Below are 26,184 nucleotides of genomic sequence, written 5' to 3' on the forward strand. Positions count from 1 at the left end.
TTACGCTTTGTCACTGAGATACATCAGATCCATTTCCAGCTTATTTTGGTTGTATAAGATGTTTTAATATTCTTCACAATTTTTAAAGTCTTAAAGAATGTTTTTAATGCTGGCACTAAGCTAGAAATATTACTTTTCAGCCTTCCTACATATACAAACTGTGTATTGCATCATTAAAAGATAAAGTTTGATACATTGGAAATTTACCTTGCAAATACTGACTACACAAGAACAGTTTTAAAGTACATTATTAGGGGTGACGGGCACTGAAGGGGGCACTTGACGGGATGAGCACTAGGTGTTATTCTGTATGTTGGCAAATTGAACACCAATAAAAATAAATTTATTATTAAAAAATAAAGTACATTATTAGAATTCCTAACAAATATTGATAATTCATATACTGTAATAATCACTATATTTGTTATTGTTTTTAGCTTAGTGACTTTTAAGGAATCAACATACATATGTGTGTGTGTGTGTGTGTGTGTGTGTGTGTGTTTGCCTCTAACACCATCCACAGATTGGGATTTAGATGTAACTGGACCATAAAACTCCAAGTTTCAGTAATAATTAAGCTGATTTTATTAACTCTAATTAAAAGTTCAACGTGAGAGCCTTAAAGAGCTTTTATAATATGAGAAGTTCCCTCATGAACATAGTTTATTTTGTTAGTCAACAGCAGAACCACCCTGCAAAGAATAACCATTGTCTTAAAACAACATGGCAAGATTGTCACCTGCTTAATTTTTTTGTACTTCGGCATCTCTTAAAAGATTTAACATGAAATCATGGAAGCTTCCAAAATTCTTACATATGACCTATTAAGATGATGCCCATCCCTAAGCTTTGGACACAGTTTATAATATAAAAAGTTCACACGCTATCAACTATTTCAAAACGGTTTATTAGCAGGCAATACGTATTATGCGTCCTACCATGCCTAATAACAGTTAGAAGACAATCCTGCTTTATGATGAGGTTTGTTGGCATGGGCAGGTATAGAGCTGAACCGGAAATTGCTAAACCAGATCAATCCACCAGGCCATCCCATCGACTATACTGACCCTTGAGAAAATCAATGCATACTGTTTAGGGTGAAAAAATCCTATTTATAGATACACAGGCTAACATTATTTTCATGGAGCGATTACCTTATGGCTCAAGACAATATAGAATTAATTTAAAACCTTGCCTTTCAAGACCTCAGGCCTTTTTCTTATCTTCTCCTAAGCAGTTTACGGGAGAGTAAATCATTTGAACTGATGTCACACTTGAGGTCGGAGAAAGAAGGAAACTAATATTTGCTGAGTGCCAGTCATGGCTGGGCCAAGATCTGTGCTGAATGCACTTGATCCCACAAAATCCCTGATGAAAAGCCTGTCTTTCTCTTAGTTTACAGATGAGAAACAGAACCATAGAGAGGTCCTGGAGGATGTATGGGGCTGGCAGGGCTGCCATTTGACACTGACCTCCAAACCCGAGCTCCTTCCAGTGGAGCAAGCTGACCTCACCAAGCCTGGAGAGTGGCTGAATGGCTTCTACGTGAGGAAAAATAATCCAGCTATTTGTTCCCTTAAGACTGTTGAATAAATAGCTAATTGGTTTGCGTCCTTTCTAGCTGACTTCACAGAAGCAGTTCAGTGTTCTAATTAAGAGCACAGGCTTAAGAACCAGACCGCCTGGTTTCTAATCCCAGCTTTTTCATTTCCTGGCTGTTCCCTGGAGCAAGTTACTTGTTCTTTCTCTGCCTCTGTTTCCACATCTGTAAAATGGGGGAATAAGAATAGCGTGTGCCTCATGAAGTTATTTTGAAGATTACTCCGGAAAAGTGTGGCCTGGCCCAAAATGTAAGAACCATGATGGGCGTAGAGTGAACCCTGACTGAATGTTTTGTGTTGTTGTTTTGGATTGTATGAGGCAGACCAATGTGCTACTGTCAATTTCCCTTCTGGGAACTACAGTGGACAGTGTTTTCTATACGGCAGGATTCAGTCCTTCCCTTTTAATGATAACAGTGGTTATAATTTCATCATTTTCATATAGCATTTTAGATTTTTCAAAGAACTTTTTTCATTCACTTTCATTTGGAGCCCTATTTCCCTCATCTGCCAAATGGCTCTAATTAATGAAGCCTATGATGTTGATGGTGAAATGGGATGATGTGTCCAAGGTGGTGTATTCGAGACACTCAGCACAGTATCTGGCACTTGCTGCATCGCCTTGCAAAGTCAGCAAGGCAAGTATTAATAAATTCACTTGGTATCTGAGGAAATGGAGGAAGAACATCCTTGCTTAAGATCATAAAATGGGTTAGTGGTACCTCTTAGCACATAGCAGAGTCCCTAACAGAATGCTTGTCAATAAAGAAGCAAATCACCACCATTAGAACTCATTGTCTAATGTCGAGAGGTCTTCCCATTTTATTGTAGCACCTGATTGACATGAGAACATGGTGGTTGTAACATGAGTTCATTAAGAGGGGACACAGTAAACTCTGTTTTTGGAGACATGAGAAATTTTTCATTGTTGACTAAACAGTTGTTTAGACTTCATTGTACACATTGTACATTTTGAATTCCTTCTTCCCTAGACCATCCTGGGAAGGCTGGTTATTACCTCCTGCTTCTAACCTCAGTTTTGCTATGATTTTGATTTATATATGTCAATATTTGCCTCTTTTAGTGAATATAATCAAAAGTCAGCATAATGTTGAAACCAATTTATTAACAACCCAGAAATGCTGAATGGCCAACCTAAAAGGAATGTTTAAAAAGCAGTGTTTTATATTGGAAGGTGTGATAGTTTTGGAGTCAAATGACTTGTGTCTCAATCTTGATCCTAGTTCAGGACACCATACACACACACACACAAAGAGAATCGGTTTGTGTGTTAGGTGATATTTTAGGGTGTTCTACGTCTCAGGATACAGATTAATGGCAAATGGTTTTTGAGATTGAATGCAACATGCTTCTTTTTAAAAACTGCAACTTTGGTTTCAATTTGGCCTAAAAATATCCTAGTTTGGAATGTTACCTTGTAGCACATCAAAACAGTTGCAAAAGACCCAACTTGGACAGAAAACATAACATTTATGACCACTGTTGATTGCTTGAAGCCTTTCTTTAATTAATTGTCTTCTTCCCTAGGTAATAAATAACAAAATTCTGTTGATGACCACTTGATACTAGAGATCTTTAGATATACATTTACTATTATGGCTGTGGATAATGTCCCAGGGCCTCATATATTGATAATCCAAGCTAAAAGGGATAATCCAATCCCCTTGAGCATTGTTTAGTGTATTACTGTGATTTATTTTCATCATTGCATATATCAGAACCTAATATTATCTCATAAAAATTTATTTTTTTAGTTAGCCTCTTAATTACCTCCTCATAGATACCATGAGAGCAGGGACCTAGTACATGTTTCTATTGAATCTGCCACAGAAGTTAGATTTGTGTCTGGAAGAAGGTAAGCACTTAATATATGGTTGGGGAATTAATGAATGAAAGAATATCCCTGGGAAAGATTTCCCTGGAAATCTTTCTCTCTCTTTCTTTTTTTTTTTTTTTTACTGAAAAATGTTAATTGAGTTTCAGAGATACAGCGTAGTGATTCCATAGGACTGTGTGTGATGTTATGCTCACCACAAGCATAGCTACCGTCTGTCACCATATAACACTATTACAGTATCGTTGACTGTATTCCGTATGGTGTACCTTTCATCCCCGTGACTTATTCATTCCATAATGAAAGCCTGTATCTCCCACTCCCTTTCACTCATTTTGCCCAAGCCCCCATACCTCTCTTCTGGCAACCATCAGTTTATTCTACTTATGGGTATGATACTGTTTGGTTGGTTAGTTTTATTTTTTAGATTCCACATATAAGTGAAATCATGCTATTTGCCTTTGTCTATCTGATTTAGCATGATACCCTCTAGGTCCATCTATGTTGTCATAAATGGCAAGATCTCATTTTTTTTTTATGGCTGGGTAGTAATCCAGTGTGTGTGTGTGTGTGTGTATCACATCTTTATCCATTCACCTATGGATGGACACTTGGTTGCTTCCATATCTTGGTTACAGCAAATAATGCTGCAGTAAACATATATGTGCATGTATCTTTTCAAATTAGCTTTTTTGTTTCCTTTGGGTAAATACCTTATACTGGAATTACTGGATCATATGATATTTCTAGGATGTCTTCTATTTACTGGCATCTTCTATACTGGCATCCTGCTTATTTAGCTGTAAATATTGTTTGTTAAATAAAAGCAACTTGATTTTTTTAAGATTTTTTAAAAGATTTTATTTATTTATTCATGAGAGACACAGAGAGAGAGAGAGAGAGAGAGAAAGAGAGAGAGAGAGAGAGAGGTGCAGAGACACAGGCAGAGGGAGAAGCAGGCTCCAGGCAGAATGCCTGACGTGGGACTCGATTCCGGGTCTCCAGGATCACACCCTGGGCTGAAGGCAGGCGCTAAACCACTGAGCCACCTGGGCTGCCCCCCAATAAAGGCAACTTTAATATATATTTCTATATCGCTTATTTGCAGGAATTCATTAGTGTTTCTCGTTTACTTTTCTTTACCAAGCCACGTAATGTAATGATGTTTTGAGAGATTTTATATTCAAATTTTGCTTTGTCATAGCTGTGGAACTTGTGCAAATTATTTGCTTTTCCATATCTTAGTGTTATGACCTGTAAAATGGGAATACTACTTATTCTCATTATTCTTCTATTCTAAATAACCAGTAAGATAAAAAAAAATGTGCCTAGCATACAGTGGGTGCCACATAAATGCTTGCTAAATATTATTGAATAAAAAGAGTTAAATTTGTTCCCAGGAAAGCTCAGCCCTTCAAACTAGGTCTGTCCTCCATCTCACTTTGTGAATAGTGAAGGAGGAACAGTGCAGCTCTCAACAGGCAGAGGAAATGTCATCCATATTGAACTATTAAAAATGAAAAAGGGTCTGATACTTGGCAAATATGAGCTGTAGACAAATGATATGGAAATTCAGGCAGTGGGATGGAGGGAGGAAATAAATCAGTTCTTCCAGAATATTTGGAATATAAATCCTAAAAACAGTTTGCATTTTGTCTAGGACAACTGCAGTGGGATGTTGACTGGGGATGTGGACATACCAAAAACCATAAGTAACAGTTGCAACTCCATAGATTGTATGATTGCCACACGATAGACTGAAGCCAAGTGGTATTGTCCAGGGCTCATTTGGACCTAATAGTCATGCACATGGACTAAAGGAACTTTCAGGATGTGAATTACTTGTGTTGTTTGAAAGCCTCAGTGTGTCAGTTTAACCATAGCCTTGGTATGGATCCAAATAGACCATGTGCCGTTGCCAATAAAACTTTCTTGGGACAATGTTTTCTGGCTGCTTCTAGTACATGCAGGATGTGGGCATATTCTTATTCTTTTAAATTGATAGAGAGTACGTCACAATCAGCAATCTCTTGCTCAAGGTTAACAAACCCCAAACCATCTGCATATGTCCAGCACACACAAAAGGAATAATGCATAAAATCACACATCTCTCTTAGAAGAAGGGACGGAAGTGGATGTCATGTCAATGGCTCTTTGGGAGAAGCCTATGACTTCCTGCTTTTGAGTTATTAGTTCAGGTATATTGGTAGAGGGCATGCTGAGAATGAGAGAAGTTGTCAATCTATGAGCAGTTTCCTTTTATGAGATAAGAATTTTTAGGTTACCTAAAATGATCTCTGGAAATGTAAGAGTAGACTTTTCATATATTTTTTTTCATCCATAAAAGGACTTGCAATCTAATGTGTAAGCAGAAAGACCAAGATGCTTATTATAAAGCTGAGAAGACTTGAATCTTATTTTTCCTCATCATTGCTCTGTGCACCATGTTGTGTAATCAGCTTTTTCAGAGGATTTTTCCTATCATCTGTGTCTGCCGGAACAGTCAAAGCAAGATTTAAAATCAGTATTTAAAACTCAGAACTTATGGCAAGCTGCAGCTTTGCAGACATTGTGTTTGTCTCCCTTCCCTTCTTGCTGTCTCTCACTCTCCATTCTCATTTATTGGTTTTTATAAGCTTGTCATTTGCAATATCCAATGTAACAAGTAAGTTCAGCTTAACTGAGGTTGCTAGGTTGTTAAACTTTGGTTCAGATAACCGGAGAAAAAAATAACTCCTCCTTCAGCTAAGGTATAACACATCCATTGTCCTTACTGTAACACTAAGGCTTTACTCAAACATGAAGAAATGCTAACACGAAGCTCCCTGTGGACTGTGTTAATTAAGTACTGGATGATTCACCTTTTTGTGAGGGATGAATTTACAATTAGAAAGACCAAAATTCAAATTTCATTTCCTTCATTCAACAGCTGTGTCACCTCAAGAAAGTTGCTTAACTTTTGAAAGCCTCAATTTTCCCCCAAGAAAGAAAGATAGCTTGCGTAGTTGTTTGGGGTGGTGGAAATAACATCTATGAATTGTTAGTCCAACACCTAGAACACAGAAGGTGACAGTTAGTAGTAATCAACCTATGTTGTCAGCTTTCTGAAGTTATTCTACATTGTGACCACTGAAATACTATATTAAACCACTTAAACAGGACCAAAAGGCATGCACAGATTTTTTTTTTAATAAAGTGTTTTTTTTTTTAATTTTTCTTTATTTATGATAGTCACACACACACACAGAGGCAGAGACATAGGCAGAGGGAGAAGCAGGCTCCATGCACAGGGAGCCCGATGTGGGATTCGATCCCGGATCTCCAGGATCGCGCCCTGGGCCAAAGGCAAGCGCTAAACCACTGCACCACCCAGGGATCCCCATGCACAGATTTTTAAAAAATATTATTGCAAATTCTACTTCCTAAAAAGAAGCCTGAATATTCTCAAATTGTTTCCATACATTTCCATACATGTATGTAGACCTTAAAATATAAAATGTACTACTCAGACTATTTTGTTATACTGTTCTATCACTTCATTTATTGTGAACAGCTTTTCATATCAATAAGCATGATTCACATAATCATAAGCTGCTACATGATATTCCAATTTGAGGATGCGCCAAAAATGTTATAACTGGTTCCCTCCTCACGTGCTTCCCCCCCCCCCAGAAAAAAAAAGCAGTGGCAGTGTTTAGAAAAAACTAGATTGAAAAGGCAGTTTCCAATTAAAAGAAGAGCTTTCAATATATTAAAGGCAAAATTAAAGCGATTATATAACAACCAAGTTGAGTTTGTACCAAGAACGCAAGCAAAGTTTAACACCCAAAAACCCTGCTACTGTAATTCTCTATTTTTTTTTTTTGGCGGGGGGGAGGAGGGGGGCTCCAGGTAATTAGTTGAGGATAACTTGTAGAAACTGGGTTGTGCTGGGTGTAAGCAAACTGTAATGTTCAGAGGAGAGCCACCAGGAGACCCGGGGAGCTGAGATGGTGAAGGATGAGGATGGTGACAGGTGCTCTGGAGGTTTGACTTGGTGAAGAGGAGGCCAGGGTGCAGTGACGACCCGGCAGGGCTCCCTGTCCTGGAAGAGTAACCAAATCAGGTAACCTCGATGAGGACAACCTGTCCCTGATGGAGAGGCATAGCTTCACCAGGGGTGTGAGTGTGTGTTGTATGGGAAAGAGTATCTGTTTCATGGTGTGTGAGGGTGTACATGGTTTAAGGGCGTGTGGCAGAAGCGGCTTTTGGCGGTGGCCCCTCCGTTTCATTCACTTTCTAGATACTGCTCTCTCTATATTTTTTTAAATCACTGTGGTTAAGTGGCCTCAGACAGAAATTTCAGCTCCACAGTCTTGTACAGCCTGACAATCAAGAGCATTTGGAAACAGAAAGCTCTGGTTTTGAATCTCATCCTTGTCACAGATCCCAAGAGCTGGGTGATCTGGGCAAATTATTCTGTTTCCTCATCTACAAAATGGGAATGATGATAATATTACCTACCTCTGAAGATCTTTGCATCAAATGAATTAGAACATTAATTAGTATTATGTCTGTCTCCAAGTTAATGTTTAATGAATGTAGTTACTAAGGATATATTTGTGTGTGAGTGGTGTATCTTTTTTTTTATTGGAGTACCATTTTTTACCAATAGAGAAAAAAATTGACCAAAGAACATTAATTGAAAATTTGGTCACTGTGACATTGATACAATTCTTTGATGTATTAATGGGATATATTCATGGAGATAGTATATACAATCATACTTGTGGGAAAAGATTGCTAAAATTCAACATTTTATGGTCACCTCAGCAATATGGAATCAAAGGGAATCTGTGTGCATGCAGATAAAATATATCTACCCAAACCTACCAAACAACGTACAATGATGACACAGTAGAATCATTCCTGTTCAATTCACTGGCTCAATTCAACATTGCATTGGCGCTCCTAGAATACAGGAAGACAGACAAAATACATAAAAATAAAAAGATTGAAAAGATAGAATCAAATCTGCTTTAATTCAAAGATGTTCTTGTTGCATAGAAACTTCAAGAGCTATACATTATTAGAAACTGTAGGAGAGGTTAGCAAATTTGCTTCCAATAGGATTAATTTAAAAAATTGTATGTTCCTTTACTCCAGTCAAAAAGAATTGAAAAATGGGGCAGCACGGGTGGCTTAGCAGTTTAGTTCTGCCTTCAGCCCAGGGCCTGATCCTGGAGACCTGGGGAATTGAGTTCCACGTCAGGCTCCATGTGTCCTGCATGGAGCCTGCTTCTCCCTCTGCCTGTGTCTCTGCCTCTCTCTCTGTCTCCCTCTGTGTCTCTCATGAATAAATAAATAAAATCATAAAAAAAGAATTAAAAAATGTAATATAATTTTTTATTGTAAAAGAAACAATACCTAGAAACAAAAACAACAAAATGTGTGCAAAAACATTTTGCATATACATGAAAGAAGTCCTGCATAAATGGACAGATAGCTTATGTTCATGAAAATTGATTCAATTTTGTAAAGACATTAATTGTGTCTCACTGACTTTATGTAAGCTTGATAAATGCAAGTCATTTTCCCCTACAGTATTTGAAAGCTGATTTTAAAATGTATACAGATGGCCAAGGGGCCAATGTTTTACTAAGACAGTGTTGAAAAGAATAATCGAAGTTTGAAGACTTGCTCTTCCAAGTATAAAATGATTATAAAGCTAGCATAATTAAGAAAATGTTCTTGACACAGAAATGGACCCATAAAAAAAAAAAAAGAAATGGGCCCATAGAACAATGACACAGAATAGGGAATTCAGAAATAGTCATATATAATATAGCCAGATAGTATATATTTAATAATATGCCATATATAATAGGAGAACTTTTACATGTGTGCACACACAGACATTCATAAGAATATTCATGGTAATATTTCCTGTAGTAGTTTAGAAATTAGAAACAGTATTAAATGCTTATCAACAGGTAGGTCTACAAATACCATCAGAAGACTTGGGAAAAGATATGGGAAGATACGTACAATAAAATACCATTTATAATCATATCAAAACCTACAAAGCAATACTAAATAATGTGTATAGTTTACATACATATATATAATTATGAGCACAGTATAAAAGAATAAAATACCCTAAGACTGGTGGTTAACACGCTGAGAGGTAGGATTGGGGGAAATAAGGAGTAGAATGAAGTTAACAAGGGGGCACAGTAATCTTTCAATATTTTATTTTATATGTTGGGTGATAGGTTTATGGGTGTTCATTATTTATGTATAATACTATGTCTGAATTAGGATTTTGTGACAAAAGCCTTAGCTCATCTTACATGCTCTTGGATCTCCTACTTATGAAAGTGTAGACAGATACAGGAGTGGTTTGAAGAATGGTCTTTGGAGTCAGAATGCCTGCGTTTGAATCCAGCTCCACCACCATGTTATTTTGTGCAAAGAACTGAACCCTTCTGTGCCTGTTTCATTATCTATAAATATGGGGATAATAGGAACTACCTCATAGGGTTATTTGAAGATTCAGTGGGGCAATCCTAAATGCCTTAGAATAGTACCCACACATTCTAAGGGCTGAGTATAATTTTAGTTATTATTGTTATTATTGCTTCTAGGATATGTTCCAACCACATGTTTAATTGTGTCTCTCCTTGGGCTGAGCTGTTAGCTCTGTGTGTGTGTGGGGGGGAACCACATCTGTCCTGTTCACCCAGCCCAGCCTCTGCCACATGGTAGTCAGTGAATCAAAACAAGTTGAATGTGTGATTGAGCTGTACAATCGACTCTTTGGTGAGCTCAATTTAAGTAGCGTTTCTGAGAAAATACAGAACCAACTTGGGCCATTTTTTATGATCTCCTTCTGAGTTGGTAGCACAGTTTGGAATTTGAGTACAGGCCCCTGCTGGTTACAACACTGCTTTTGGGAAGCATGCTTTACCCATACCTTCCTCCCAACCACCTTGCCCAGCATGGATTCTGCATGTTTCAGGGAAAACATAATTGCCAAAAAGTGTTTTAGTTTTCTCTGGTTTGCTAGAATTTTGGAGAGAGACAAAAACTATTCAGAAGTTTTAAAATTTTTATCAATTTTTTGGTTTCCAATAAATACTTATATATATGATTATTCCTATTTTGGAAGGGTAATTTTGATCTAAGGAGTGTCATTCTTGGAATTTTACTGTCCCTCCTTATTATAATCAGTGCTTATGACAGTATAGCTTTCCCTTCATAAAGGAAACATGGCACACAATTAATAATTTCCACATGTCTTTTTATTTTACTGTTTGCTTTTTGAAATACCTTTTTATCACTTTGCCATCAACTCTTTCGATGTGGCATTTGTTATATATGAACACAATTGGAATTATTGTAAACTGTGTCCACACTGTAAAACACTTTATGAAAGCTGCTAAATGTAAGGGAAAGTATATCCTAAGCCATGAATTTATTCATTCATTCATTAATATCATTTCATTTATTCATTCATGAGTTCAACAAATATCTATAGGAAGCTTGCTGTGTGTTTTTCTTGTGGGAGATGGATAGAGTTTCTGACCTCGTGAGATTTATGGGCTTACAGGCCAGTGGGGAAAATGAATGTAAAATGCAAACTTTGGGGAATAACTCTTTAATGACATGTGCTCTCTGGGTCAGGGAAGTTTTGCCAGGGGACAATTCATTTAAACTAAGATATGGTAGGTGAGTAGATCTCTCTCTTTCTTAGGGTGGAGTAGACCTTCCTAAAGGTCATCTCTTGAGGTGACTAATAATGGGTTTCTCATCTACTCCCCATTAAGACTCCAGTCTTCCAGGACACAATATTGGTTTCTGTAGTGTCTCCCTGCCTCTTCAGTAATTCAAGGGATCAAGACTCAGGCTTGGGGCTTCCAGCACAAGACTCCTGAACACCTTTAGGATAAGACGCCCCATAAACAGTAAAAGAGGCTTTCCGCGCATGTGGCCAGTTGTTAGTCCATTCCATGCAATCAAGACTATCTCTCTTTATGAGTTTTTGAGTATTCACTTTCAACTGTCTAGAAAACCTTTCCTGTTCTCTTCCACTCCCTTCTATTTTTCTTGGAGAATATCACATCCTTTGCGTATCAAGTCAGATCAGCTTACACCTTCTAGGAAGGCAAGAAATATTTCCTGACTATCAAAACTAAATGATAGTTTATCCTTGCTATAAGCTCATGTAGCAACCTGTGCTTTTTTTTTTTTTTAACCCCAAATAGATATCACTAGTCATATAATGTTGTGATTTTTGACTTGTGTTGTTAGACTGTGAATGTCATTAGGGCAGGAATTTTTTTGTTAGTAACTCTGGCCTATAGCAAGTTCCTATGTATATAAGAATGCTAAATAAACATTTGTACAATTAACTAATGAAAGGGATTAGAAATAATGATACTTGAGTTTAGCAAGACCTGTAAAGACCATGGTCATTCGGTGAATCAATTGCGTTATAAAACCCCCAATAATGTTATGTTACTTTTATTTTATTTTTTTAAAGATTTTTAAAAATTTATTTATTAATGAGAGACAGAGAGAGAGAGAGAGAGAGAGAGAGAGAGAGCAGCAGAGACACAGGCAGAGGGAGAAGCAGGCTCCATGCAGGGAGCCTGACATGGGACTCCATACTGGGTCTCCAGGATCACGCCCTGGGCTAAAGGTGGCGCTAAACTGCTGAGCCACCCAGGCTGCCCAATGTTATGTTACTTTTATAATACATTTAAAACATTCAAGTATTTGTGGTGGTTTAATTTTCTTTAGGTCAATTTTGTGTGAATCAGTTTCTGACCTAGAGCTTAGCCCAGCAGCCAAAAAGTTTCTTTTTTATTGAAATGTAGGAAGAAACCAACTGAGACATTTCCTTTTCAAGATAGTGTTGGATCTGCATCCAAAACACATGAGGAAATAAAGCGGTTCTAAACAACATCCGTGTCTCTATCTACTTGGTTCATGGTTTCACATCTGTTTTGTTATCTAACTCTAAGACTTTAAACATTTTTTGCCACTTCTTAGAGTTGGGGCTGTATTTGGAGCCTTCACCTTGTTTCGTCTGTAACCCTGTTAACTTGACTGTATTTTGAACGTTGTATCACAGTCATGACTGAATTATATAATAGAAGAATATGTGGATATTTTCTTGGTTTATATAAGGAAATGTTTATAAAGATAAGATGAGGGGTTAAAGAAAGAGCCAGTTTCAAACTAAGGTGACTTAAGAGAAGTGAGGACAGAATGGCTTTAGGTTTGGTGACTGATGTGTCTTTTAGCTTATGCAGGGAAAAGGTAATAAACATTATAAATATTTCTGAGACAATATTTGAAAGGGAGATCATATCTGACATTAATTATTCTGTATTTATTTATTTATTTTTATTTTTTTAATTATCCTGTTTTTAAAATACCTAGTGAACTCACACCATATATTTTAAATAAATGACTACAATAGTGGGATAAATGCAATGTGGTATAATGTAAAGAATATTAGATTGGGGCATCTCGTCATTTCATCTTCTAGGTCTTAAAGGAAATCTAAAACAAACAGTGTTGTTAGTTCTTAAGGGTCATGTAGCATATTTTAGGGTTCATATGGTGAATAATACAATAATGTCACCCACTTCTCTTTTCTAACTAGTGTTCAGATACTTGCTTGTTCAAAATATTTTTAGTTCAAGTGAGGTCAGGACTTTAAAAGACAATCCTAAAAACAACAATCAGCCACAGCAATTCACCTGCCTTCAGAGAGGGGGAGAAGGAAATGGGGAATTCACATTTAGTGAGGATTGAGTTTCCATTTGGGAATATGAGAACATTCTGGAGATGGATGGCAGTGATGGCTGCAGAAAATGTGACTGTACTTAATAGCACTGCACTGTACACTTAAGCATGATTGAAATAGTATGTTTTATGTCCCATATATTTGACCACAATAAAAAAAAATCTTTCTTCATTGACAGGTGATTGCCAGAAGGAGTCTGTGTGCCAGACTGTTTAGACTGGATTTGGGGTCATTCTTCATTTGGTAAAAAAAAAAAAAAACAGAATAAGTTGCTATTGTCTTCTTTTGTTAACAATTTTTGTGTGAAAAGTCCATTTTAGAGATAATGTTGATCATCAAAGGAACTTGTTGATCTGCTGCAAAGCTTCCAGAAGGAAGAGTCTAGTTATTTTTCCATCCATCTTGCCCAGTGAATACTTTTCATTCCCCTTTCATTTCTTCTACTTCTCTCCTTGGGGGAGAAGAAAGCCACGCACAGAGGCTGAGGCATGAAGATGCTGGAGACACTCATCACACGACAGAGTGGGCAGGAAACGAGGCTTCCAGGGTCAGAGTGTGAGACAAGGGATCTGTGACATGGGTTCTAAGACTTTCTTGGTCCCTGGGTCTCCTTGAGTCTCAGTTTTTATTCAACATGAAATGAGGGGAAAATAATCCTTTTCCTGTTTGTTTTACCAATGGGTTAATGGGTGTGAATGTGTTTTGTAGATTGTAAAGTGCTCTAGAAATTTAAAGAGGCATCATTATTTCCACTGCTATTACTATTAATGGTTTTTCACTGATGGTTTCTGTGGTGTAAAATGAGGAAGGAATATAAATGAGGAGTGATGCTCCATTCTGTTTTGACTGTGTGCCAGGTTATGTCAGCCTAGGGATAAGTTGGAGCAGAGATGCTGCTATGATTTGGCTCTTTGATTTCCCTCATGGTTTCTTTCTTTCAATCTGTGCCCTGAGCAAGCAGCTTGCTCACCAACCCTTGAATGCAGATTGAAATACATTCAGAAGAGATGGTTTTTTTTTTTTTAATTTATCTGAATTATATTTACCTGTGGGTTAAATTCATTTGAATAGAGAAAATAAATAGCAGATGACTGTGGAAGGGAGAAGCCTCAACATCCTTTTAGGAGAAATCATGAGAAACAAAGTGGATTGTTGTGCAAGAATTGTCTTGCCTTTACATGGTTGCTTTTGTAATGATTTTGAAGGTGGTGCGTAACATGTTTTTGACCCACTTCTAAAAAGTACGTGAAATATATGCTCTGAGGCAAGATGCTTGTACTGTGGATAATTAGGATGTGAGTTATTTTCCATTAAAGGTAAAGAATCCGTGTGTGTGTGCATGTGTGTGCGTGTTTCTCCATGTGCTTGCTTACTTGGACGTGGAGACAGAGGCAGGATTCTTCCTTTCTTTATACCTTCTGCTCCAGGAAGGGTTTATGCCCCCTTGAAAGAGAAACTGTTTATTTTCTCACTATACCTTTTGTGAAGTCCTGAGACTCTGCTTGTGCCCTGTCGCTCAGCGGGCTGAAGTACAAATGCTAATTGATTGCCAGACTGCAAGGTTGTGATTTGCATTCCAAATCAGACTGCAGATTCCCATTATAAATTGCTTATCCTGTTGTTCCTTATCTAGACTCTGTTCCCTCTCTTATTATCCTACTCATTCCCCAATAATGACCCTTGAAACAATTCCCATTTAAAATCAGATTCCCGTTTAAAATCAGCAGTTTTGGTTGGGCTAATAAAATCACAACGACAAATTGCAAAGACATCACAATAGATGTGTTTTTTTTTTTTTTTTTTTAAAGAAAAAAACTCAGTGTTCTTCTCCCTTTCCTTTAAGGATCTCCTGGCACTGAAGTAAAATAATTACTTCAAACATATCTTTCAGGCTTAAAGGTGTATGCTCATTCTTTTGAAAACCATACTTTTACATCTTTTTAAATCTGAAACGTGGGAGCTTACAAAACCTCTGTTAATAACACCCTCTTCCAGATAAACCCTGAGATGGTTTAATTGCATCCCTTCCTGCCACTTTTCAATCAAATTAACTAGCTACTCAGAGAGGAGGGCAAAGGAAAAGGCATTTTCGCAAGGTGTCTTACTGGGGAGAAGCAGCGCTGCAGCATAAAGAACCGGCAGGAATCCGGGCTTTCCCACTCTGGTGGCAAAGAGGGGGAATCATGGGTTGGTGGTCGGCTTCATGTTAGGAGGACACCCCTCCATCTGTTCACAGCTCAGCCTCTTTCCAATTTAAAGCCCACATTTCCATGCAAACCTCAATTTCTTTTCCCCATTTTAAATGCAAAGCAAGGCTTGTGAATCACAGAGTCTCGGCTACTGGGATTCAGACCAAATTTCCCCCCAAAATTCTCGGGCCCTTTGCTTGAATACCTGCTTACAGTGGTACACAATGGGCAGCTTTGAGAAGAAAAATTGATAATCTTCACGGAAGAGTAATTTGAATGAAATTACACTTGACAGCCTGTCTCCAAGCAAACAAGAGGCGCGAGGGAGCCTTAGCTAAGCTCCCAGGACCTGCCCGGGCCACTGCCGGGGGAGCTTCCCAGGGAAAAAAAATCACCAGTTTTTCCAACATCTAATTGAGCTTTTGATTAATTCCGTGTAGCCGAGTCTACTGAAGAAAGGTAGCCATGGAAGAGAATATGGAAGAGGGGCAGACACAAAAAGGTACTGTGCCGAAAAGGGTTGGTTTGTGACTGAGTAATTATTTTGCAGTTTCCGTGTTTGCTTTAGACACTTGCCAGTAGGGCTAATGAAGGTTTCGCTCTGGGAAGGCGTTTTTTTGTTCTGTTTTGTCTCCGTGTTAGCCTGTTCCTCCCTTGGAGGAACGTCGGGCGTGAATGTTGTCATTATTTGCAAATCTTTCAGGTCTAAGCATCCAGATGCACAGGAGAGTTTGGTGATCAGGGCATTGCGGTATGGTTGCAAACTCTTCCGTGGACCAGCCTTTGTTAACCTTGTTCCTTTATTTCACGTTTTCACGCTTGTCCAGTTGGGTCAGGGGACTCCTGGTGAGAGCCCCAGATGCAATATTTGGAGCCAGTGGTCGCTAAAAATCTGATGATGTAACCATTATCGATACCTTGCCATGGACATCTAGATAGAACAAAGACCAAGCGCATATTTATTCTATTTTGGTTGGTGCAACTTCCTTAAGAAAAAAATCCTTTTTTTTTTCTTTGCAATTTAGTTTTGATAGAGATGGAGCACAGGTGCATACATTTTCAGAGTGAATAGTGATGGTGAGGCTTTCCTTTCTATGGAGTTGACCCTAATCAACTTCTGAGTAATAAATGTCAAGGGTATTTTCTGATGCATTTTTTAAGCCTTTGTAGGTGTATCCGAGGCTGTACAAATTAAAGTGAAATGATCATTTTCGTAGGTTGAACGTGGCCAAATATTGACAATTTCAAATGATTCAGACACTTTAGAATGTGTGTGTGTGTGTGTGTATGTGTGTGTGTCTATGTGTGTGAAGTGGTAGCTTTGGAGGGATCTAGCTCTACCTCATTATCGGCAGCATTTTCTCTCGTGCCTGTTCTCAGGCTTATGTAATGTTATACCAAACGTTCTTGTGGTCTTAGGATGGAAAGAGTGACACAGGTATTACTACGTAAAGGTCATATTTAAGAGTAGTACTGGAAAGCTTTAGCTATCACATTTGATTCTGAAGGTATGTAAATGCATTATTTTAGAGAACCATATTTTACTTGGGAAAATAGGTAGTTTGGAAGCATAGTATAGTTTTCATTATTTTGGGCCATTCGCTTTGCTGAGTCTCTTAACACACACACACACACACACACACACACACACACACACTCCACATCTATACAATCAAAGACTTTTGCCATTAAATATTTAAGTGTTTATATAAGCAATAGAGGAAATGAATAGATAAGGTAATGTCCAAATTTTAGTCACTAGCACACTTGTTAATGATACTCTGTAAAGAAACACGATAATCTACATAGATATCATGTGATCGATTTTTGAAATTAAAAAACCCTCAGCTTCCTTTAGTGTGTGAACAAATAGCTTAAGTATTCACCATTGATTTGAAATAGCAAATTTTCATGGTAATTTTCACCCTCAAAGGCATCTCAGTGGACTATTTTCCTTTAGGAATAAAATATCTTATTTTTATATTTTTTATAGCACATAAGGAGATTTCTTCTTGGCCATTTAATTTGTGCAAGGAAATATAAACATAATATTCACATAGAGAAGTGGTATCTATTGCCCTAAATAAAATTTTGAAATCAGTCATGGATTTTGGTAACAGGTTGAAATGTCTGAGCAAGCCTTGGTACAGGCAGGAACCAAGAAAAATGATGTAATTAGTTATGATGTTTTTCTCAGGTAACTCTGAAAATCTTTCCTTCATGGGGGTGGAAGCAGCAGGGACATGATGAAAAAACATCCTGTTGAAGTGGTTTTGGGGGGGATTTTTTTAAATTATGAAGGTATGCATATTTAAACCAGTGGAAAACAATTTTTTAAAAATGAAAAGTTGGATGATGATCTATAAGTATATAAAGATATATAAATAAAATATCTATGATTAAGCTTTTTTATTAATTGAGAAGATTTAACTCTCATCTTTCTTGGTCTATTCCTTTCAACTCTGCCTATGACACCTTTTCTTTATAAGTTTGTTTTTAGAAAGTTATATTTGAACATAAATGCTCTCTATACATGTGCAGGCGTGGAGGAAACAATGCAATTGGGGAGGATCTAAGTTGGAAAGCTGTTTGACAGGCAGATTAATCATAAGAGATTTTTCAAGAGTTTAGGTGGACTGATGTAATGATCCATCTACTTAAAGGAAAACAGCACTTTGCAGTAACTTTCATCCTGTTCTTCTCAAATGGCATAGAATTTTCTTAAGTCATAATTCAGATATCACAGAATTCTCACCCATTTGAAAGATTCTTTCCTGGCCTTTCTTACAATTTAAATATGTTTTTCTCTGTTACAAATTAGAAAGACTTGAATTCATGTCAGTATTTATCCATGTCAGCTTCCAGATTCAACTACAATATAAAATGGAAGCCAGTGGTTTCATAAACATTTTTGAGAATATATATAGTTGATGCTTAAAGACTTAAAAAGATCTTCCATAAGAAATGTTTTCTTCATCACAAAATCTTCCTTCCCCATTTAATCTCTAAAAGGCAATTGCAGGCAGTCCTAATATTTACCCTAATTTAACCATATATGTTCATCCTGGAGGAGAGGATAATTTAAAAGTGCGAGTGACTTTACCAGTCATTCTACTCAATGCCTTGGTGTGAAACCAAAATGAGGTCATTAATCTGTTGCTGCATCATTTTTGCCACTGTCCCAAAAGGTGAATATCTCATTGTGCTGAGTGGGAAGCTGGTGTTTTAAGAATCATGTTTTTTTTTTTTTTTTTTTTTGTAACATATGCCCTCTAAGTGAAAGCCAATTATTTGATCCTGAGTCCAACCTGAGCAACAGTATTATGGTTTTGGAGAAAAAAAGAGGAAAAGGAAGGAAGCTATTTTGAACTTGGCCCTTAGGTACAACCACAATAAACCCAGCATTCCTATGGTCAAAAATGGAATTACATGGTCATCCAATCATGGCAACAAGAGTTTCAGTTACTGGAGAGGAGTTGAGCAAAGTGCATGAAGAGATTTTTACAAAGATTTAAAAGGTATACATTTATGACTTGTAGGCATGCAACTATGCCCGGAACATTTTGCCCAATCCTGTAGGAAAAGATGTAAGTGATTTAGATGAGTCTGATCGTTAGTGAGTTAGTGAATGTGTGCTCAGGTGGCCAGGCAAGTGGGTGACCATGACTTTACAGACAACCTCAATGAATGAGTTACTGACTTAGGATGATGTCAAATGATTAGAAGATGTGGTGGAATTATACAGGGATAATTATACAGAGATAAAAAGGAAACAGTAATGAACAGGAAGAGCTAACAAGTTGGAATCTTCATCAATTGGCTGAATTGTTCCAAAAAGTCAAAAACTGATTGATTTAATGTCTGAACATGAATGACATTTGAAACAAGCCTCAAAATGGTACATGTAATGTACCAGAAATGTTTAATCGACTCAAAAGTAAAATGTTAGCATGTTTTTCTTGTATAATTAGCAGCAGTGTATGCTTCTTGAGCTAAACAGAGGCAACCAGTGCCTCCCCTCCAAAACTGATGCCTGTTTTACCCTCTCCTCAAGAGAATCAACCCTCAGTGGCCCTCGAGGACTACATCACTAGAGGAAATAGAAGTTTAAACTCATGTCACAAGGCATAGTTTCATCATCTCAACACCGATCATATGACTCCTGGTTAAGGGCCATCAGCATATCCTTAACTTAGTAAAACCAACAAGAATATCTGGATGAAAGGACAGTATACACGTTTATCTTTCTCTCTTTCAATCTTAATGTTTTTCTCATAATTAATACAGTATGATTATATTGGACATGCCTGCTCAAAATTCTATACTTTTTGTTTTACATCATACATTTCTACGTACATCGCTGTAAACAAGTCTATGCACAAAAGCATGTGTATCCTATTTATGGGCTGTCTGAAATTCTTCGTGAAAATTTTTTGGACTAGTGTTAGTTTTGAAAAGCCTTGAAAGCCTGTCTTTGCAGCCCTAACCCTTCTTTAAACAGACATCATACCTAAAGAAAAGACACCACTGTAATATGAAAAAGGAGGTAGCTTTGACTCCGTGACACAAGAGGATGTTGGGCAACTTAAATTGCCCAATGATTTCAGGGCCAGATAGTGGCCTAAGGACTTTAACATAAATTAACTCATTGACTCTTCACCATGACCTTAAGTGGTACTAATATTGAGGAAACTAAAAATCGAATAGGTTAATTAACTTGACTGAAGTCACACAGTAGCAAGGAGTATAGCCAGTGAGATGGAGGCCACACCCTGCACTGTACTAGATGTCATAATGACCTACCTACCACAGCTTTTTTTAAGTGGCTCTGCTTCAACCACACACTTGTATTACACTAATCAGCCATCCTCTATAATTTATGGTTGTGTTCATTATCACCAACTGTGGCTTTTTTGGCCACATGTGGACAGCTTTGCCAAAGGCAGCCAATCCCTAGGTGTGCTAGCAATCTATCACTGGGAGTCTTTTCCAAAAAGACGTGCTGGGTCAGTAGGACTCCTCTCTTGAGAATTGAGAAAAGATTATTTTTTAAGGTTTTATTTTTTTTATTTGAGAGAGAGAGAGAGAGAGAGAAGGGGAGAGAGCACAAGTAGGGGGAGCAGCAGGCAGAGGGAGAAGGAGAAGCAGGCTCCCAGCTGAGCGAGGAGCCCAATGTGGGTCTCAATCTCAGGACCCGAGGATCATGACCTGAGCTGAAGGCAGATGCTTGCTTAACCAACTGAGCCACTCAGCTGCCCCAGAAAGGACGATTCTTGATGTGCCCTGAGGATCTTTTAGTTCCTCCAAATATCATTAGAGTGACTAAGGTACCCAGCCCACAGCTAATATGAGTGAATCTCTGTTCATTACAATCAAAAGACCTCTAAAGAAAACAAATGTCCAGATCCTTTTAGGAGTCTTATGTAAGGAGGTTAATGTTAAGAACTTTACTCCAACTTTAACCTGCTAAGAGGCAGTTGAACCAAATGTATACATATTATATACTTTAATCTCAACTTGACATTACTCTTTAACATCCTGGGTAATTCTGAGTTTTTCCCTCACCAGTCAGTTTTTATAATTGAATAGTTAGTTCAACGTAAAACTACTACCTACCAGTAAACAAGTATTGGTAGTAAAATATTTGGAGAACCTTTGCAATGAAGCCAAAGAACCAGATGCATTAAAGTGTTTGCTTTATTAATAGAATTGGAATCTTTAATAGTATGCCATTGAAATCCATAGAACAGCGGCTAGGAAAATAACAATCACATCAAAAACCTTTGAATAGTCATTTAAATGGAAGAATGAATTAGCCTCCTTTTGCATCTTGGATGCCAGCTACTCGCAGACTCATGAAAAAGGGAACTTGTCATGTTTGTCTACCTCCAAGTGGACTTCATCTCATCAAATATTGTCAGCTGCCTTCTTGATATTTGAATAACAGAGCTAGAAGAAACAGATCATATTTTATAAAGTGTGTAGGAGAAATCTGTCCTGTGATTTGGCAGCTGTGCTTTCATTAGCAGTTCATACTGGAGTTTAAGAAATTTTTCATCATGGTTATCAAATGTAGCCCTCACACAGTTGTTAGTGGGGAAAATTAGGTGTATTTTTTCATAAGACTTAATAGATATTCCTAGAACATCTGCATTGCTTTGGTTATTATGACTTCCTCGGGTTAGATGTAATATTTTAGAATTTTGTCATCTTATTTTTTTTCGTAATCAGTTGCTAATTATGTTTTTTATTTGTCTCAGAGATTCAAAATGCTCAATAACACATGTTCCACCATCTTGGAGGATAAAGGATACATAATAGGTTTTGTTTTACAGTATCATTGGAATGAGCATATTCACCTTTTAAAATGAAAGTGCTTGATAGAGTTACTTCATTTTCTCCCTGAATTAAAACTTTAAACATTTAAGGAGACTAAGTGAGAAGTCCAGTGTAATGGATTGAAATATTGATACAGAATGTACTTAGAATGATGACTTCAAAATGGTTTTAGAAATTAATTATTCCTTAATTAGTCCAGAAGGCAAATGGCTCATGTGGGATCCATAGAATACGGAAGAGAACAGCTAGTTTGTCAATTTTGGCCTCCATTTCCCTTTGAACATAAACCCCTCCCCACCATGCAGAATGTTTGACAGTTTCCTTTTTCATACATCGAAGACAGACTGTCTGGCTTGTTTTCAAAATCCTTTTGGATATCATCCATACTAACAGGTGGCACAGCTGTGGATTAGCTGACATTATGAAAATAATTCAATTCATGTTTTTCCATGTGTTCTCTATTCAAGTTGTGACCATTGTCTTCGATATTCTTAATCTGAAAGAAATTTCCTTCTTTGCTGTGTGAAAATAAAAAGAAAGAAAAACACAAGGTAACTGACTTCTTTCAAATTGTGAGTGGGGAATTTAATGTTAGTTCCAGATCAAAGTCAGTAGCTAATTGGGGTGTGTTGTAGAGTTCTTTGGGGAATTAAGTTATAATATGAGCAAATCTGAAGTCAGAGGAAAAAGGAAGGATGACTCTTGGATTTTAGATGATGTTGAGTTCTTTGAGTATTAAGGTAGATCAGCATGTTGGAACATAAATACTGTGTACAACAGAATAATTTCCAAAAGAAAGACATTTTGGCACATAGTTTAAATCAATGTTTTTGGACCTAAATTTCCATCATATGAGATCTCATATGAGATCTTTTATTATACCTACCTCTACAAAAAAGAGTAATTTGATGGAATCCATCCCTGAGAATGATGGTAGGAATGTAAAACATACATTTCCCCCTATTATGGAGAATGTGTGCTTTTTATTTATTCTCAAGTATAAGTGAGGCAGTTGAAAAATTGTGCTAATTATCATTTTCCACTCTAATAGGAATTTCAGTGTTTTGGCAAATGCTTTCTCTTCCTTTTAATGCATGAGAAAGATTCTTTGATGAATTAGCTATTTTTTTAATAATATGAAATGTGGAAGAAAAAATTCATAATTGTTTACATACCTTTATGGTTATTTGATGAGAAAATTTCCAGTAAATAAATCAAAAAAAAGAAATAATATATGGCTAAATCCCTTTCCCCAAAAACATAGTCATTTTTTTTTTCAGTTTTTGAGATGCCTCTCCACATTTCCTACATTACTAGATAGTTTCATTTTTTAAAAAGATTTTGTTTATTTGAGAGAGCATAAGCCAGGGAAAGGCAGAGGGAGAAGGGGAAGCAGACTCCCTGCTGAGTGAGGAGCCCTAGGATGTTGGGCTCAATACCAGGATCCTGGCATCATGACCTGAGCCAAAGGCAGATGCTTAACCAACTGAGCCACCCAGGCCCCCCGATATTTTCATTTTTAATAGTCTATATACCCCATCAGTTTTGTACTTCAGGTTAGTGATTGCACATCTGAAACATAGCTAATTATTTTTATTAGCATGATTTATATATCATGGAAAAATAGTAAATATAGTAGCTAATATTTAATATCCAGGCACTTTCCTAAGCATTTCATATCAAGTACCTAGTGTCAATATATGCTAACATTGATTAATAAATTTTGATTATAGTTTTCTTACCAATTTGCGATGTATTTTTACTTTATGGACAGACACTCTTTAATTAATGGCTATTTAGTTCAAACTCAGCTCTACAGGGAACAAGAAGAAAACTTCATACAAATATCTAGAGAAGAAAGAGGATTTTAATGAAATGAGATAGTTTTAATTTCAGCTTTGAGAAAAGTGATTCTACTTAGAAATTTTTTTTCCATAATAATAGCATTCAAATGCAAATTTTGGAATTCTAGATTAGTAGTAAAGAATTGTATTCAATTTTGTTAAAACACCTTCAAGTATTTTGCAAATAGAATAATTTTAAAAATACAGGCTTGAGCATTATTTGAGCAATGGAACTTGTACACATGACACTGAGTGTGGTGTGTCTACTAAAAAAAATCTTAGACTCTGAGTTCTGATGGTTTTCACTAGTGCCCACATCTTCCCTAACCTAGCGTCATGAATGGTTTGCTTTTACTTCAGAGATTTTGTTATAGATATTCATCTAAATTTTCTTTTCTTTATTTATTTTTTCATCTAAATTTTAAAATCTCATCCTTTTATAGTAGAAGTTGACTGTAAATGGTACTTATGGAAAAACTGAATTTAAAACATTTTAAATTTCTTTACTCCACCACGCACAATAGAAAATCGTAATTAAAATGTAAGATCTAGAATTCAGTAACAATACACTCTGATGCTCTCTATAAACCTCGAACATGTAGGAAAGCTAGCAGTTTTTGTAGCCAGCTTGCATGCTGATTGGCCAGCTTAACTTGTGGGTTCCCAGATCAGTGACTTGTTACAGCCCTGACTCTTTCAGCTGTAACTCACTTTCTTTATATCTTTGTCTATATTAGTCAGTCCTGGCTTTTTGGGAATGGGATTTGGGGGAAATATGGGAAAACTCATATTTTTAGTGAGTTGATTTCTTCTACCATTATCTTTGGGCTTGTTGGTTTTAATGTGAGTTTTAGATGAAACAGTGACTGGCTAGATGGGCCTATCATCATATTTCCAGCATTGTAGGAGTCTGCTAAATTCAGATCTGTAACCATGTCTCCTTTTCTGTCTTCCATAACACATTGTGACTGTTTAAAACATAACTAAGCAAACTTCCTTGAGGCAGAGAGTCAGTTTCAAAAATTAAAGATGCCAAAGGGTTAATCATTTTTTTTGAATTGTTGGAACAATTACTTTCTAAAAGTTTGTTTAGCATTAAATGAATAGCTTCTCTTATCATTTATCTTTTTATGTAGTGTATGTTATATCTATCTCCCTGAAAGTACAAATCCCTTAAAGGAATGGATTTTATATTTTGTTCTTGAATCCAAACTATAAGGTGCTCTGAATACAGCCCCATTCATACATGATGATGATGATGATGATATGATGATGACGATGATGGTGATGGAGGGGTGATGGTGGTGGTGATGGTGATGATGATGGCAGTGGTGGTGGTTGTTGTGTGATAGTGATGGAGACTAGAAGAGAAAAGGAAAGAGGATGGAAAGGGAAGAAAGAGAAAGAAAAAGAAGAAGAAAAATATGATATCAACTATTCAGTCTAAAGGAAGGATGAAATCATGTTCTTTTCTAAATACAGACCTTACAGAACAGCTAAACCTGGCTTGAAAAAAAATGCTACTACAACTCCATTTTGTATCCTTAGATTTGAATTAAAAGAAATCTTTAATTTTTGACCTGAAATACAGTTTGATAGCAGCCTTCATGAAAAGGAAGAGATTTTCAATTCTATTATTAAAGAGCCCACATGGATATTGCCTTTCAATTCCAGCAATTAAGCGAAATACATTGAACTGTGAAGTTCAGCAGATGGTTCCTGAAACCTGGGAAGTTAGTCTCACAACATTTTATAAGAAGCTAATACAGAAAATATAATATAGTGGTGTATGAACTTGCTGACATGAGGCTCACTGTGTTCATTAGTAAGTGTTGATCACAGAAAACAAAATTGCAGAAGAAATGACAGTTTAAAATCCTAGAAGACAATTTAATAAAATAAGTCCTTTCTGAAGCTCTGTCCACCTAGTCCATTTTCAAGATCATAAATTTAAAGACTAGCATGTCAATGTAACATTTCCCTTTACCATCTTCTATGCTTCCGTTTTCATATTTTTATCAGTATGCAGTCTTGAACAGTTGCCTGATAGTATGGTTGTGACCAAGGCATAGTCTGAAAATTCTAGTCACATAATATTTGAAGGATCATTCTTTCTCCCTGCAGTTCTGGTATACTAATTTTTTGGTATACTGACCACTAATGTGTGCTTTGGGATAAACGTGTGATAACATTATATGGCAAAATTGAGAGTGAGTTCTTCCTAACTTCTAAAATTATGTCATGTTTTATATGCCCCAATATACAGCCAGGCCAAAAAGTATAATCTTGGGAAAAGATTATTATTTATTTATTTATTTATTTATTTATTTATTTATTTATTCAGATGTTATTTTTATGCAGTGATTTGTAGCAACACAAGATAAAATTTAATCATCAAAGAGATGGCAAGCACTTACTTCTGACATTGACCTCTATACCATGAAAGACTTAGGAGCTGCTAATAAATCACATATGTGGTTCTTTCCTAATGATGTTTGGTAATAACATCTGTATATCAAGGGGAGTTGCTATTTTTACATGAATATTAAAAAGATTT

General features: G+C 36.7%; 1 protein-coding gene across 2 annotated transcripts in view; it reads left to right on the forward strand.

Annotated features, from left to right (window-relative positions):
• GPM6A (glycoprotein M6A) overlaps positions 1-26,184 on the forward strand; it is a 329,909-nt gene that overhangs the window by 164,288 nt on the left and 139,437 nt on the right. Inside the window, exon 1 of one of the 2 annotated variants that reach the window (XM_055333799.1) lies at positions 15,454-15,946. The exons of the other annotated variant lie outside the window; for it this stretch is intronic. Within the exon in view, the coding sequence (XP_055189774.1) occupies positions 15,910-15,946 (37 nt within the window). The 5' untranslated portion in view covers positions 15,454-15,909. Of the gene's footprint in view, positions 1-15,453; positions 15,947-26,184 lie in introns of those variants that run through there. 2 annotated transcript variants of the gene reach the window in all.

Source organism: Nyctereutes procyonoides, unplaced genomic scaffold (genome assembly GCF_905146905.1).
Source record: "Nyctereutes procyonoides isolate TBG_1078 unplaced genomic scaffold, NYPRO_anot_genome, whole genome shotgun sequence".
In the NCBI taxonomy this organism is placed as follows: domain Eukaryota; kingdom Metazoa; phylum Chordata; class Mammalia; order Carnivora; family Canidae; genus Nyctereutes; species Nyctereutes procyonoides.